Below are 16,396 nucleotides of genomic sequence, written 5' to 3'. Positions count from 1 at the left end.
GTGAAAACAAATAGTTTCCAGAAATGGTTCAGTGTTGTTGGCTGAGGCCAACTGAAGCCTGCATTTTTTGTCTTGAGCTGTTAACCTGCTACTGCCTTAAAATCACTTGAAGTAACTTGCAGTGTGTTTAGAAGGTGGTCACTGATCAGTTACTGAAAGGGTTACCTAGGCCCTCCCCTCACAAATCCAATTATCCTTTTGCCTTTTGTTACAAGAGTCATGAGCTAAAGAAACCCATTAGTAGCTATTTTGAACAAATTAATGAGAGTTAAATATATCCAGCCACTCAGAGCAGCATGATTCATTCATAAATAACAGCCAAGTCATTGGCCAAGGTCCTATTTACATAAATTAATGAAATGTTCACATTTACAACAATGTGTAGTTCAAAGATAATTGCAGGCATATACAAGAACAGGACTCTGGCCTGTGTTGTTTGGTAGGAAATGAAGGAATAAATGAAGAGTCATGGTGGGTTTCAGAGAATATGAATCAGATTGATCCAAGATGGCCAGTGTGGCAGCGGGAGCTATGGAGGTTTGCAGGGGCTTCCTGCTGCTGACCTTCACAACATTCACTGTTCCTGGCTTAGGAAAAGAGCCATTCCCACCATTTGCCATGAGTGTGATCATAGGAATTTTGAAGATCTGCTCTACAGGTTGCACTGGTAGCTTTTAACATTGTGCCTCTATAACAGAGGTACTATTGGAGTTTGATCTTTTGTTTCTAGATCAAGGCAATAAATTGAATTCTATCTGTAGTTTGGTAAGTAAATACTTGGAGTTTGTAACAATATGAAAGCCTAGCTGCTCACATTCCTGCTCAAATCCACCATCTTGATTTTATGCCTTTTTGTCTTTTAACTACCTGACTGGCTTAAACAAGAAATTAGAGAGTAAGTGAGCAGGACTGTGGAACCAGCTTGTAGATTATTCTGTTATTTATGCCATCTCTATTGCTAATGCTCAATAGAACAGGGGTTGTAAAAGTGGTAGTATCCTTTCCTGGACAGATAACACTGTTGGGAACAAAGCAGCAAACTTTATAGTTCACAAACTCTTCAAAAAGTCCTAATCAGGGGACATATGTAGTACTGGACTACTGGGTCAGCATGCAGATGCCTCCCTGGAGAACACAGCTGCTTTACAACAGTCATGGCTGGAAGCTTAAAAGATATTAAATTAAGAGGGGAAAATACTATTCTAGCACTTAATTAATAGGAATGTTCTATTAGTGTGTTTTTCTCTAACCTTGCAGCTATTAGGGGTGACACAAGGATATTCACCTGCAATTGCATATCAACAAAACCACCCAGGTGAGGTGTAGGCTGTACTTCAGATGTACAAGAGCAAGGTGCCTGTCAAAATGTACCCTGATTTATTGGTAGCAGAACACCCATGGCTAAAATTACTTTTGAATTAAGATATCAGAAGGTATTTTCTGTGAGCTTGTGGATCAAGATAAGCAGGTTTTCCTAGATTCCAGCACTAGATCCATAACAGCATAACCTCATGTGATAAGTTTTCCTTGAACTATTAAGTACTGAAAAGATATTTTCTGTGATATGTGGAACATCATCATGTACACCAAAGGAAATACTATTTCATCAGCTTAGTTGTCTCTTAAATGTAGGGAGAGTTGGTGCCAGGAAGATTTTGGCAACTACAGTTCTACTTTGGTTCAGATATAGACTGTTAGTCACAGTTTTCTCATCTTTTCAGAGAACTTGTATGTTCATTTGTGTTGGGTTTCCTTTTCCTCAGCCATCTGTAAACGAAAATAAATGGTTTCAAAATTCATGGATTAATATGAATTTGATGCCAGAACAGCTTGTGAGATACTTTGATCTCACTTGCTGTCCAGCACAGACCAGAGTTTCAGACAGAAAAACCTACAAACCTGATTGGAAGATAGTAGGCAGATCCTTTGCTATTTGATTGTTTTGTTTTGGAGGGTTTTTTTGGTGTTGTGTTGTTTTGGGGGTTTTTGTTTGTGTTTTAGTTTTGAATCAAGTGTTGGTCTTCCTGTTTTATAATCGATAGAGATGAGTGAACTAAACTAATTAATTACAGTGCAATAGTGATATCTGCTTTTCTGTCTGAAATTGCCACCCTATGGGTACTCCTTGGTGTTGGCAGGCTGAAGAGCTGTGCAGACACTTTTGGTGCCTACATTAAATTATGATACCTGCCTTCTAAGCTGTGCTTTTACCAGCTCAGCATCTGGAATGCCAAGTTGATATCCCTGAAATGTTTTTCCAACTTAATAAAAAAGAGTCTGGGATGAGTCCTCTGAAGTTGAGCCCTTCATTTAGGGAGTATTGGTTGGTCCTTGTTTCTACTCTCTCTAACATTCTTAGGATTGCCCCTGTGTAAAATGTGCTTTTTGCTGTGCATGTAGCAGGCCAATTCCTGGTTCTCAGCAATCTGGGATGGAGGGTGTTGCTCTTAAACACTACTTTTCTTTTGCACATTGTCAAAATAAAAACCAGCCAGCAGCCTCCAAGTTAAGCACCCTCTGGGGAGGATGCAGTACCCATTTTAGGCAGCATGAGATTCATAACTGTGCCAGGGTAAAACAAAGTGCCCAAGACATCTTAAATCATCTCCAGACAAGTGCCAAGCAGCTTTCAAGAGGATTAATGTACAAACCAATAGGAGGAAAATGCCCTGACATTCTGCTAAAGAATCAAGCACAGCAATCTGTGACACTCTTAAAAACTTGCCTTACACCATTTAGTGAATAATCCAATTGTAAGTTGCAACTTCAATGTTTGGACTCAAAGACTAAAGCAAAACACTCCTTTTCCATCCAGTCTTTAATAGAGATTTATTTTTATTGGTGCTATACTTTCTGTACTGTCTTAATCTTTACAAACTCTTGCCTAACAGAATCCCCTAAATTCTTCCTCTCAGTAAAGGGTTATTTCTATTACAGAAGTGTGAGATGATTTGAGTCTCCTATCTATAAGAATTCTAGTAAATCTAACCTTTACTCTCAGTCATTAGAAATGAAGCCTTCAGGATGAATATTCTTTCTGACTCCACTAAAGGAAGCAGAGTAACTGTACTGTAAATTACATATAATGCAAGCTAAAACAGGGTTTTAAAGCAGAAGGCAAGAAGTTATATACCTTATAATGCCATTGTCCATGTTTTCTTAAAACCCACTATGTGCAGTTTTCTGACATTTCTTAGACATGATTTCTAAATTACAAATTAAAGATATCAGATATATTTGAAATGAATAGTTTGTTATCTAGCCATAAAGAATATTTTCTTATAGAAGACAAATGCTGCATCATTTTAATTTATTTGTAAACTTTAATGGCTGTGTGTGGTGCTATTAACAATGATGATGGCAAACTTACCATTACAGTCATGGCTACTATTTGCACAATTGCCTAGAAAAATTGAAAATCCTGTACTCTTATCAAAGGTTATAGTTACTGTTGGATCGTGCTAATATTTTGGAAGGCCTGAGCAATGGTAATTTCTAAGTGGGTGTAGCTTCTTTACTTTGTACCTTTCCATTAGCACCGAACACAGGAATTTCATAAAAACTGTCACCAAGTTCTTCACATAAAACTTTTCCTTTTGGGAAAAATCTGTATTTGGCACAGGGTAGTGCTGGCAATATTCTGTGTGCAAGCCATTAAGTGGGGTCTCTGAGAATTTGGGCATTGTGAACATTAAGTGAAACCTCTCTGTATCATCCCTCCTGCAGCAGGAGGACTGTAAGAACTACTTCTCTTGACATCAGTTTGCTTTAAGGGGTAAACTGAGTCATATTTAGACCTGTATGAAATCACAACAGTGCTGCACAAATCTACCTATACTGGCTAGCAACACCCTTCTTTCATTTTCCATCCTCCAGCTACTCAGCTTCTTCTGTGGGAATTAGACAAAAGTTTTTCTTTAAGTTTGCAACTCGAGCCTTATGTTTGTTCTTAGTGGGCTGTTTCCTAATAGGCTTCAAGCAATGTAATTTTCCCCTCAGTCCAAGCTGTCCAGTACGTGTTCTGTCACTGCCATTCTGCACAGGGCTTCCTAGCTTGATACACCATGGCAGAATGTGAAAATGACCCCAGGGCCCATCATAGCTCTTTTCCAAGATGAAGCAGAGGCCTATTAACAGTTTGAAGCAAAATCCTTCTTGTTCCATCACAGTGCAAACTTTTTCTTGGGCAGATTGCAGGGCAGTTTTGTTCACTGATTACTCAGACCTTATGATAAATCAGTCTGGCTGAGTCTGGTGTTTTCAACTTGTCACACAGCGATTTTTTATTTTTGTATTTCTAAGCAGCTTTAAACACATAATACATCATGACTGTAAAATAGTATTTAGTAAGAAACATATAGGTGATCTTGAAGATCTCAAAATCTCATAATTTAGGGTCCAACACAGTGATTTTGTCATCAGCTTCTGTATGAGTCAGTGAAGGATTAAATGGCTGTTTAGGAAGACCGTGGTAGCTAGTTTCTGGCTCTTTCTGTTACAGTAGTGTCAAGATGGTAACTTATGCCAGAGAGTAATTGTATTCTTATAGCCACCAATTTCAAAAGTTCAAAAAACATGAAGTAGGCCCCAGAATACTTTAAAATGCATGATATTCTACTACAATCCTTTTATTTGCCTGCTTGCTTTTAGTTTTGAATTTACTTTGTACTCTCCCAGATTTTCTTTTCAGTCTTGAAAGCTAGAAAGAGATTCTTGCCTAAATCATTTGTTCCTATGAAGCTGTGAGAGTAAAAGGCACTTCTTAAAATAGTACTTTTTTTTTATTGCTTGAGGCCGGCATAGGAGAATGCTGAGGTCATAGTCTAACTCTCACAGAGTAAATCTATTTTGTGTAATAATCACCATCATCTATGTAATCCTGACAATTTGCTTTTTAGGTAAAATACTGAGCTATTGTACTGAGTGAATATCAGTTACTACTCGGTGGAAGTCTTCTGTATCAGTTTAGTCTGAAGAGTTTTTTATTACTTTATTGTGTTTTTCTTCCCACATAATTCTTAGTCTGGAAATTCTGTCTACTTAGGAGTCCTTAAGAGAGACGTCTGTTATTCGGGTTTAAATCCTGGCTCTGGTGACGTCAATGGAAAAAAATCACCCATTGACTTCAGCTGGGTCAGGATTCCTCCCATGTGGTTTACGAATCTATTGATTTTAACTAAGGCTGTACAGCCATGCATACATGAGAAACAAACTGTAGAAAAGAAGCAGATGATCAAACTCTTCCCCAAAACAGAGTCCTGGACTGTTTGACTTCATCAACACCTGTCTCAAGATCTCATTTACACATCTGCATTTCTCTTCTGAAAGGAGACAAAGCACTGCACAGCACAAACTATTCCCTGGTTTTGTAGTAAATTGTAGAACTAAGGTGCCTTGTACAGCTCCAATCTCCCCTCAGTCTGAGGACATGAGCTTGGGAACTTTCTTCAAGCATCAGTCTTACTGCACATCAGTAGGCAGATACAGCCGTGCATGCTGGTGAAGAGTCATGTACCAAACATACTTCTGAGAGTGGGTCTAAGCAGTAACTTGATGTTTTGGTAACATTTGGCCTTGAACTCTCTAATATCATAGTAAGCACAACATACTTAATTGTGAAATTAATGTGTTGTGAAATAAGGATTCCTCTGCCAAGAAGGAAAGATGCTGAGACCTCCTGAAATGTGGGTTACATTAATATTGAAGAAGAAAAAAGTAATCTTTCAATTGTAGAATGTATCCATGAAAGTCTGTGTGGAGCTTGTTTTTTCCTGCAAAGGCAAATCTTTTGAGGGTGTTTGGAGCACCTTCTAAATTTAGGATTAAAGAAATCGTTTCCTCCTGTATCAATCCTTGTGGAGAAGAGACTGTATCTCCATTTTATTGTTGTACTCTCTTTAAAAAAAGTGTGTTCAGGGCTAACCTCTTCTTATCAATGGATTGTGTCCTTGCTATCATTGTGGCCATGCTGACAAGTGAGGTCCTTACACGTGAATTAGGCACCACTAAAAACTGCCCCTATATATTTATTATATCCTTATAAATAAAATAAAGTGGGAAATCCAAGAATGGTCTGTTAATAATATTTGTTATGACTGTATTTAGGACTAATGAGCCACCATGAAATTCTTTTTTCCTATAAGGTTGTGACATTAATTACCAGGTTGGGATCTCCCAAGACCTGTGAGGATCTACTGCTCCACCTTGTGGTCTGAAAAACGCCTCCCGTTTCTCTGCTCCGTACAGAGCGCTGGGCCAGGAAAAGTCCAGCCTCTTCCTCTTTTTTTATTTAACTGGAATCAGTATCATACTTTCCCTTGAGATGCGGATCTTAAGGGCAAGTAAAATGCAGTCACCTTTGGCATGCTTCAGGATAGACATTGCAAGAGGTCTTTCATTACAGAAGAGCAAAATAGGGATGAAAATATCAGCCAAGAGTGCTGTACACACATACTCACATAGGTCAGTCAGGGCAGAATAAATTAAAATAGTTGGCAAAAACCAAGATGGACAATAATCAGATGCTTTTTTCAGTGCATACACTGGGCCCAAGGAAACACTGGTTTGGATGGTCAATGAGGCCGTTGCAGAGGGTTCATTCTTCCATGCTGCTGTTGGACCAGAAAATCAGCTCATTCCCACAGTCCTGCAGGCTTCAGGTAAAGATGAATGTTGTGCAATTTCCCAGCTACAATCCTTCCCCTACATCAATGCCACAGAAGTTTCTCAGACTATCAAGAGTGCTGCAGTAAGACAGGACACCCAGTGCTTGGAAATTATGCAATAACTATCTCCAGCTTTGAAATAAAGACTGCAAAGGAGTAATATTCTTCTGCTGTTGAAATTACAATTCCTGCATACTTGAGTGGGGCAGAATCAAACCAGTACTGTTCTTCTGATGCTGGGTTTGTTCTAGGGAAGCAGTTTATAACAAACCATTCTAAGAAAGACTTCATGTCTATGTGGTCTAACACCACTAGTCAGTGAGGGTTGGATTCTATTTTGGACACCTAGCATATATTCTTAGACAATTATAATAGCCAAACTGTAGAAATCAGTTAATACCTACATTAAGAACATGGCTTCTGCAATCACTTGTGCTTTTGGAAGTGAGTGGTTGTGTTCATAAAACCTTAAGGAGTAGGAGCACTGGAAAAATTATCATCTTCTATAAAAAGACTTATTGTATAATAAGGGCAGCTTGTCTTACTACATACCAGCAGTCAGAATGTTTGTCATAAAAACACATTTATGGACTGGCAACAGACAACTGCCTGCCCAATCCTGCCTGAATTTTGCTTAGTAATGTGTTATCACAGAATTCTGTTCACTGGAAAGTTGCTAGTGTGCTTTAGATGAATATGAGTGCAGAAAAGGACGTGACTTATGCAGCCAGACCTCCCTGCTGACAGTTTCTGCTTCTGAATGGTAAACCCTGGTCCCCAAAGTGCTGCTCTGGGCTGTCACCTTTGTCATGCTTCAGGAAAGATTGCAAAACTTGTTTCAATAGAGAATAGGGGAAAGGAGAAGGAAGAGTGAAAATAAAACAAAGGATAGTTTTGATATGTATTTTAGAGGTTCTCTCCTATGGTTTTGTTGAAGAATACATCACAAGACAAGGAAATCAACTGTTTTCCTTCCATGCTTCTCACCTCCTTTCCCCTTCTTTATAGATTAAAGGTTTCAAAAGCTCTATGGATAAAATTAGGTACCTTGAATCTATACAGAAGTTAAGATGCAGAATTATACTAGTTACCCAGAATTTCCATGAGAACAGGAATTACTCAACAGTTCTGGGGATCTAGGCACTTTTGGTGCTGATTTCCTGAAAGACTCAGATATCCATCTATAGGAAATCAAGTTTTGAATGTCAATAAAGCTTTCATTTGAAACTTTACTGACTTGGCACCAGTATATAAGATCTGCACAATTAGGACAAAATCTTTCCATCAAAGGTTCAAGACTTAATACAAAGGTAGGGAGAAGGAAAGCAGATGATTAAGGAGTTGTAGTTGGAGGAGGCAATTACAGGTTGTCAGGACATGGGTAATGGGCTACTAACAAAAATCCTTTGTCTCCAAAAGCCTTGAGGAGGGAAAACTCAAGCTTTATAACCACTGTGATATTCCTGGATTCCTTACATACTCTTCCTTGAAAATGGATTGGGACAGTGGATTTGTCCTTAATAAAATTTATTTCAACTTTGATGATGATAATAGGAACAACAATAATAATTTCTTTCTTGTTGCTGCATTTCAAGTCAAGAAGTTGGGAGTCAGATGCAAGATTCCAGGGGAGGTTGGACAATCCTTAAGGTCCCTTCCAACCCAAATAATTCTATGATTCTATATGTATAAAGAAAATGGAAAGTACTAAGACTGAGGTAGTAATGAAACATCCAGAACTGTTTTACAAAGATGCATCATTTAAATTTGTGTCTTGACTTCTAAGTTATGGTTTATGGTTTATGGTTATGGTTTATTATTTTGTAATAATGTTGAGAGCAGTTAGGTAAAACAGTGTCTAATAACTACATGTAATAACTGCAATGTATGCAAATGCTATGGAGATAACAGTGCAGACTGATATCTGAGAACCATACTACACTTCTTAAAAATTTAATAAATTGGTTAAACTGGGACAAAGGCTTTACAACTGGGAGTTGCTGATGTGCTTACCATCAGACATAGCAAAAATGAAGACATGGGCTATTTGATGTTGCTTCTCAGAAGTTCTCAAAATTCTTTAAACCATTCATTTCTATTTTAATACACAGCAAGAGGTTCAGTAATTTACAGCCTGATTTTAATCCATGCTTCCCCTCACAGAATATTTAAACTCTCACTAAAGATGTATGTTCCTCCTGATCTTATGTGTAAGTTGTTCTGTTGCATATTGGTGTAAGGATGGGGAAGTAGTATCTATCTGAAAATAATATCTTTAGACTTCTGAAGCTGTAGTCATATATTCACTGAACTGACAGACAGCTTTGTGGTATTTTGCCTAAAAATGAAAGTGAAATTCTGCCTCCAAACCATGTAGACCATGTCTGCATCTCTCTAGAGATATTTTGGTTTCTTCAGTAAAGAAGGGTTGTTGTCTGCTGCACTCCTAAGCTGGCCTTTCTCTTTTCCATTACTCCAAAGCTTAGGACGATGAGAGTGAGAAAGCAGGCACACAAAACTCAAGTGCCTGCTGTTTCAGTTTGAATGAGTAAGCAAGCCCAGGTCTCCATGCCAAACTGTAAGAATGTCCTATATTTGGTTCAGCAGGAGTTAATATGAACTTTGAAGGCTCCCTAATGTGACTTGCAGAATTTACTTGTGCAGAAATTGTTTACTAGGGATATTTCAGTACTTCCATTCCTTGGCAGAATTGAGAAGGGTGTACAGGAATGAAGAGAGCTTGGGGGCTAGGCAGGGGATGGGAAGATCTTAGGCTGAGATTTTAAATTTTTGAAAACAGAACTAAGTTTAATTTTTGAAGTCTTTTCTGCCTCTTAGTTTAGAATAAAGTATTTCAAGTGGTAATCAAAATGTTCATCCACTGTACTTGGAAAGATGTATCTTTGCTTTTGTCAGCTGGTCCACACCAGCTCTTTTAATGTCATCAGTAAAGCTGGAAAATCAGTTTTGGTAATTCATTGGATCCTTTAGATCAGTTCTCAATGCTTGCCCTGCATCAGCCACAGGATGGTCCTCTTAATGTGTAGCATCAAGCTAAATATTATGGAATCTCATCTACAACCTTTCTATGCTAGTGTATCTCCAGACCTTAGTAAATTTGTCAAGCTAGGAATTGCTAGAATTGTTCAGGAACAAGTAACATCTCTGCACAGGCAGGTATTTAGCTGAGAGTCTATACAGTGTCACAATTATACACTATTTCATGATATCATACCTCAGAGTCAGAAAAAAGAAGTTTACAACAGAGGAAAGATTTGGGTGAGAGATTCAGTTCTTCCCTCTCAGCTATTCTTAATACTTCATGTGTAGTAGGTGTATGATGCAGTAGCTTATAACCCTGCAGAAATTCCTGTTCTTATTTTGTGGAGCCAATAGGACATGCAGATCAGAACGGGTCATTTCAGAGAAGCAGATGGCAACTGGCATGTGAGCTCCAGTGCTGCTGATCCTGGGTGAACCCATGCCCTGCATGCACCAGGTGATTAGTGGCTGATCAAGGAAGGAAAAGAGAATAGATGGAGTGGGAAAGGGAAGAGAGCATCTGTAAGATGGACACTGACTCTGGATCTGGGAAAGGAGGTGTTTGCAACACCACACAACAGAGCATTGTCCCAAATGTCACACTTTGGCTGAGAACCCAGAGCTCAAGGCCGTAGAGAAGAGATCATGCATAACAGTTTAACCTGTCTGAGGTCAGTGGTTTGATGTGCTAATGGGAATTGAAAACCCCTTTTTAGGAAAGCAAAATTACTAGATTTGCATTTGAGCTTTGATTGACTGATGAGTCAAACTCTTGGCGTAGGCTTTGCAGTGAGATTACTTCAAAGTTGATTTATTATTATCATCATCAATGCTATTTTGAAGTATAAACTCTGATATTGTAAGGGAAAGGTCATCCACCTTTGAACTGTAAAGTATCAGGTTATATTTCTTCCCTAAAATAGTGATTGAATTTGGTGGCAGGCACTTTGCAAAACTGAGGAGGCAGAGTGTAGTAGAAGGACAAGGTGGTGCTGTCAGCACCACAGATTGCTCTCGGTGGAGTGGTGTGGTGGCCACGCTCCCAGCCCTGTGGGAGGTGACAGCTCCACTCTGTCCTTCTTGATGTGTGACAGCTCTGAGCTCCTGACTTTGTGCTGGGCCTGTTCAGGGATATTTGGATGTGGTTTATGCAGTCTTTGGTACCTGTGCTGTGGATTGCTCAGTCCTGCACTACAGCTTATGGAACTATAACTAGGACAGGGAGCATCAGGATAAATTGTAAGATAATTCTGAAGTGTATTGATTGCTGGCAAACTGTTAAAGCAAACAATTTCTAGAAATACTGTGGTCTAGAAACACTTTCAAATAATGCTGCAGGGGAGATTTAAAGTGTGCGTTATGGTAGCTAGAGTAATGTTAAAATATTTATTTGCCATTATTCTTAAATTCATTAAAAACTTAATCTGACTCTTATGATACAGTAAATCTCCAGTGACTAATCCCACAATTACATGCTTCCTAATGAGTCTGAACATGACTGACCTTGCAAATACTTTGGCTCACAAAAGAAGTACTTTATGTTGGTAAATTCCCTTTCTCCAAGTTTCAGTGGGAAATATTAATTCTGCCTATGACTATGCGGGAACAGGAAACAAAAATGAACATTAATACTGAAAGTGTCTTGTACAAAAACTACAATAGCTTGTTAACTAAGACTGAGCATCATCCTCCCCCACCGTGAGCACATCAGTTAATCATAGTAGGCATTACTCAACTTCATTTGGCATCAGTAAAATTTCAGATGTAATCAAAATATCAGGGTAAATCTTTCCCTAATTTGATGAGAGTATAATTTTAATAGTAGTCTTCTTCTTTGTTTCACCATAGCCTCTTGTAGAGCTGGGGAGCAATTAAAATGTTGGCTGTGTTATAAAGAGTTCTTTGGATGCTGACCACTAACACAGAGAGTTTTACAGCAGGGGATCTTTTTTTCTTAAAAATAATTCTTTAAAAAAGTGCTTTTGCCAGAAAGGTTATAACAAGGATATAGCTCTTGTAAGATTAGCCAGTAGAAACGACCATAGTTGATGATTTCTCCAGTGACAAGCCCTGCTCCTTTGCAACTCTCACAAATGCACTGCAGAAAACATATTCCATCTGCTCCAAACAGAACTTTTCCTCTGTGCTGCAAGCAGCAGACAAATACTGTAAGTTGTGGTCTTTTTTGATCAGCTGGACTGACAAGGTGATGTTTGAGAATTCTCCCTTTTGGAGAGTTGCCATATCTACTTAGTGGGATCTTGCAGATTTTCCCCGTCTGTTCAGAGTCTACCCTATCACCTGATAAATACTTTAGAGCACACAGTGGACATATCCCGATTCCAAGAAGTCAGTGAGGGCAAGAACTCCTTCAGATCCCACTGGATCTGTCTGCCTTTGTAAGTAAGTAACTGATATAGAAAAATAAATTCTCTAGATTTTTAGACTTTACTAAAGACTGGGGATTTTTTAATAGCAGAAGAATTATTCAAAAAATTACAGTTGTTTACAGAAGGGTTACATTCTGCCATCTATCTTTGTGCAGAAGTCCCATTGGGGTCTCTCAGCAGGCTACTCCCAAAACACAGATGTTTCTGGCTATTCATTCAGTGCTTTAGTTCTGCTGGATGCTTCTTACTCTCTAGCTTTTTGTTACTGGGAGCTTGTTAAAATATAAATGATTCTTTTTGTTACCACCACCAGTATTTCCTCCGAAGCTACCTAACGAAAAAAGTCTGTATAGCTGCCACTGGGTGGTGTATGCCTTGTGAAAGTAAAATTCACCAAAGTAAACTATCAGAGCTGTCTATAAGTGGAACTTCCAGATCTAACCCAAAAGCCCAAAAGAAGGACATACATGTCCTGGTAAAATTCAACTTTGAATTGGGCAATAGAGTGTGTGTTTATATTTTCCTTCTCAGTTCTTGTAAGTTTCATGTTTTCTTGAGAGCCACCTACTTTTACAAACATGAAAAGGCCCTTAGTGTGTCTGCAGGCATCTTGAATTAATCATAGTTATCTTTAGGACATAGTCCATATGTCAACCACCTAACATTTTTTTAAATGCAAAGAAAGATGCCATTTTCTACCACTTCCATGTCCTTGACATTGTTGTTCAAATTCTAAGAACATTTGTAGAATATTTGTGGTGTAGCTTTTGGTAGGATAGGAGAATTTCTTTTTGTTAGGTGACTATGCTGATTCTTTTTGTCAGGTGTGGAGTTGCGTTATGCTATGCTGAGCCAGGATTTAGGACATTGTAAGCTGCATGTGCTTCTGTTTCACCAACTATTTTGTATCAATTGGCTGATAACGTGTTCATAACCCACATATTTGACTGCCCAAAGTCAGCTCTAGAGCTCTGGTTAAGTCACTGAGGCTGAGTAATTGCTGAGTCTTTCAGAATAAAGAGAAACTGCAGGAGGAAGAGGAAAGGAAACATTTTACCTTCCACTGCTTTACTTTATGCATACCATCCAATTCAAGTTGATGTGTTATGTTGGTTTCTTCTTTACCTAGCAGCTCCTTATAAATATCAAGAGGCAAACTATAACACTAGTATGCGTATCCTATAAATTTTTTTATAGGTTAAGTCTGAACATGCTAGACAAGTATAAAAACAACTTCTGATTTCATCCCTTTAATTTGCTCAGCAGTCCAGAAAAACTACTAAGATAGTGAAATTAAGTTTTCTCCATGTCTATATCCACATACCAATTTTTGCATGGGGATACATAGCAATTATATGAAACCCATTGTGTTATCCTTTTGAGGCAGCAAAAGTTAAATTAGTGCTGGAAAGGTTCTCTCATGCAATAGCAGTGAGGGGCAGGGGGGGAGACATTTAAGAATATCTGTGATTTATGACTGGAAAGATTTCAACAAAATCCAACAATATGCCACAGCATATGCACATATGCCTGTTGCCTTATGTTTTTTGGTCTTGTAGGAAAATTTACACGTAAAGCAAACAAGCTCCCAAACACTGTTTGAAAGAAAGAAGGGACTGAGCTGGCTTGAAACTCAGTAAAGTACTTCTAGAGCCTGAAACTTGCAAGAGTTTCTACTGACTAAAACTGATATGTAAGTCCAACATAAGAGGCAATCGATGGAAAAATTTTAAGGTACCAGAGTGTTTGGTCTCTGTATCAGTAAAGAGTTCTCAGCCAATCTATAGACTTTGGTAGCAAAGGGCCTCTCTACCTTTGATGATATGGAAAATTACTGCAAACTTTTCACTGAAATGTGCCTCTTGTAGCTGTTGGCTTTCTCTTCACTGCCATTTGGAAGTATTTGAATCAGAAGATGCTAATGAAGACCCAGTTTTTTCTAGCTGAACTGGCATAAGATAATACATGGTTGCTAAACAAAATGCAAGAGTTGCAGACTCTTACCTTCTGTGCCTGAGCTGGCAATGAATTATGAAGGAAGCAGGTTAGGAAATTAAGTGACCCAAATTACTGTGGAAAAGAGTTCAGGCACTCTGGGTGTCACCTTGTGCAATGTGAGATAGGAGAATATATCTCTTTCCTTGAAAATTGCCAGATAACATGGACATGTGGCAGTGGCGCATCTGTCCTGAGCAGCATCCTGAATGATGCTGCCCCACCTGCACCTGACCCAGCAGGAGCCAGCTGGGTTCCTGATGCATTGTGCTGCTGTAGTGTCAATGTCCAGGACTATTTTTGGACATAATGAAATAAGGATGGAAGCTATTTTTCAATACTAACTACTTTCTTCAGTCTGTCTGGGTGGTGAGCAGAGAGATTTTCTGACTCCTCTCAGAAGTTTTGGAGCTACCAACTCGATCAAGTTTTTCATTAGCACCAATATCCTATTAAGTTCCAAGGACAGGTATAATTCCATATTATTTAATAGGGATTTTCCCATTCATCCTGCATTCCTATTTTCACTGGAAGCAATTATTTTATGCTACAAGTGTGACCTATTAGCCTTTATCACCAGGCAACCACACTATCACTATATACATACATAAATATCTTTCAGAACGTGCTTTCTCTCTGTCAGTTCTATCTGTGTGGTTCAGCGTTCACACACAGTTCTCCATCTGCCAGGCAGGGTCTGTTCCTTCTGTGTGTGATTTGAGAGCACCCCAGGCACCTGCCCGGCTTGCAGATGGTGTTACTCCATCACAGGCTGGAGTCATCACTGACAGCACAGCGTACTTCAGGGAGATGAAAGAGGATGATGGAGTTAAGGTCTTACTGAAGACATGCCAGACAATCTGAGCCAACTATAGTTACTTTGTGTAATTTTTTGTTTCTGTCATTGCCAAACTGTGCAGGAAGCTAGGCTTTGTTTGTAACAAGTCTCCTACCTACTTTGGAGGAGGGGAGAACCCCCACACTGCAGAACCGAGGGCAGAAGTCACAATCCTACATTAAAACTACCTCCATGAAACCTTTCAGTGGTCTGGCACTAACTCTTCTAGATGCTCGTTTTCTGCTTGAGTGTCTTTGGTTTGGCCTTTTTTCCCCCCTCCTCTTGGTGCTATTTTTTGCGAACGAAAAAAAGTGTTAAGCAGCCCGGAGCGGCAGCAGAAGGCAAATACGCCTGTACTGAAAAACTAAGTTAAACTTCGAGGAGTGTGTGAGCACTGGCTCCCGGGAAGGGGTTGAGCGGTGCCCTGGGGCCGCGGCGGGTCCCGCTGCCCGGGAGGAGCGGGGAGCGCTGCGCAGCGCCGCGGTGCCGCCGCTCCTGCCTTGGCCACCCGGCACCGCGCCCGGCACCGCGGGGTGAGCCCGGCTCCCGCTGTCCCCCAGAAACTCCGACACGAGCGGGATGCCGCCCTCGCGGCGGTGCGCCTCGGGGCTGTGGGGCCGGGGAAAAAGACCTCGCAAGCGGTTCTCTTACCCCCTCCATTTTTGTAGCAGAGGTATGGAAATCGCCAGACGTTGGCCAGGTCCACGGCGAAGCCGATGACGGAGAGGAGGAAGTCGATCTTCTTGCCCCAGGTCTCCCTGTCCTGGGTGCCCCGCGGCGCGGGGGCGGCGGGCAGGAGGCTGCTGCTGGTGTACTGCACCCCGTTGTGCTCCTTCACCAGGATCAGCTCCACGTCCTTCTTCGGCGGCGGCGGCGGCCCCGCGCGGTCCGGCAAGGGGGCCACCACCGACACTTTGCGCTCGGGCTGGACCTGTTTGTTCATCCTCGCCTTAAACATCCAGAGAGAGCGAGCTGAGGAGGGGGTACGGGCGCGCAGATAACGGAAGTGCGCTTCCGTTGGCGGAGGCGACTCCGCGCTCAGCCCGGCGGTGTCAGCGCGGCGGGAGCGAGGCACGGCCGTAATAAGAGCCATGCAAATGAGGCGGGAGAGGGGGGACCGCGGCGCCCCCGGGGAGCGCTCAGCCCGCGCCCTCTTCCGCGGGGAGCGGCCGCACCTAGGGCCGCCCGGCCCCGCCAGCTCCGACCCGCGCCCCGCACCGCCCGGAGCCCCGCACGGCCCCGAGCTCCGCACCGCCCGGAGCCCCGCACGGCCTGGAGCTCCGCACATCCCGGAGTCCCGCACTGCCCGGAGCCCCGCACCGCCCGGAGCCCCGCACATCCCGGAGTTCCGCACTGCCCGGAGCCCCGCACGGCCCGGAGCCCCGCACTGCCCGGAGCCCCGCATGGCCCGGAGCCCCGCATGGCCCGGAGCCCGCACCGTCCCTGGTTCCCCGCACTGCCCGGAG

General features: G+C 41.3%; 1 protein-coding gene across 1 annotated transcript in view; it reads right to left on the bottom strand.

Moving 5' to 3' along the window:
• The window catches only part of LOC110484415 (sodium-dependent noradrenaline transporter), a 55,829-nt gene extending 39,791 nt beyond the window's left edge, over positions 1–16,038 (bottom strand). Inside the window, exon 1 of the mRNA XM_021555023.4 lies at positions 15,582–16,038. Within this exon, the coding sequence (XP_021410698.2) occupies positions 15,582–16,023 (442 nt within the window). The 5' untranslated portion in view covers positions 16,024–16,038. The remainder of the gene's footprint in view (positions 1–15,581) is intronic.
• Positions 16,039–16,396: the final 358 nt, after the last annotated feature.

This window comes from Lonchura striata, chromosome 11 (genome assembly GCF_050655825.1).
Source record: "Lonchura striata isolate lonStrDom1 chromosome 11, ASM5065582v1, whole genome shotgun sequence".
Classification (NCBI taxonomy): domain Eukaryota; kingdom Metazoa; phylum Chordata; class Aves; order Passeriformes; family Estrildidae; genus Lonchura; species Lonchura striata.
Note: the sequence above shows the minus strand (reverse complement) of the source record. Positions and strands in the feature narration are given on the sequence as shown.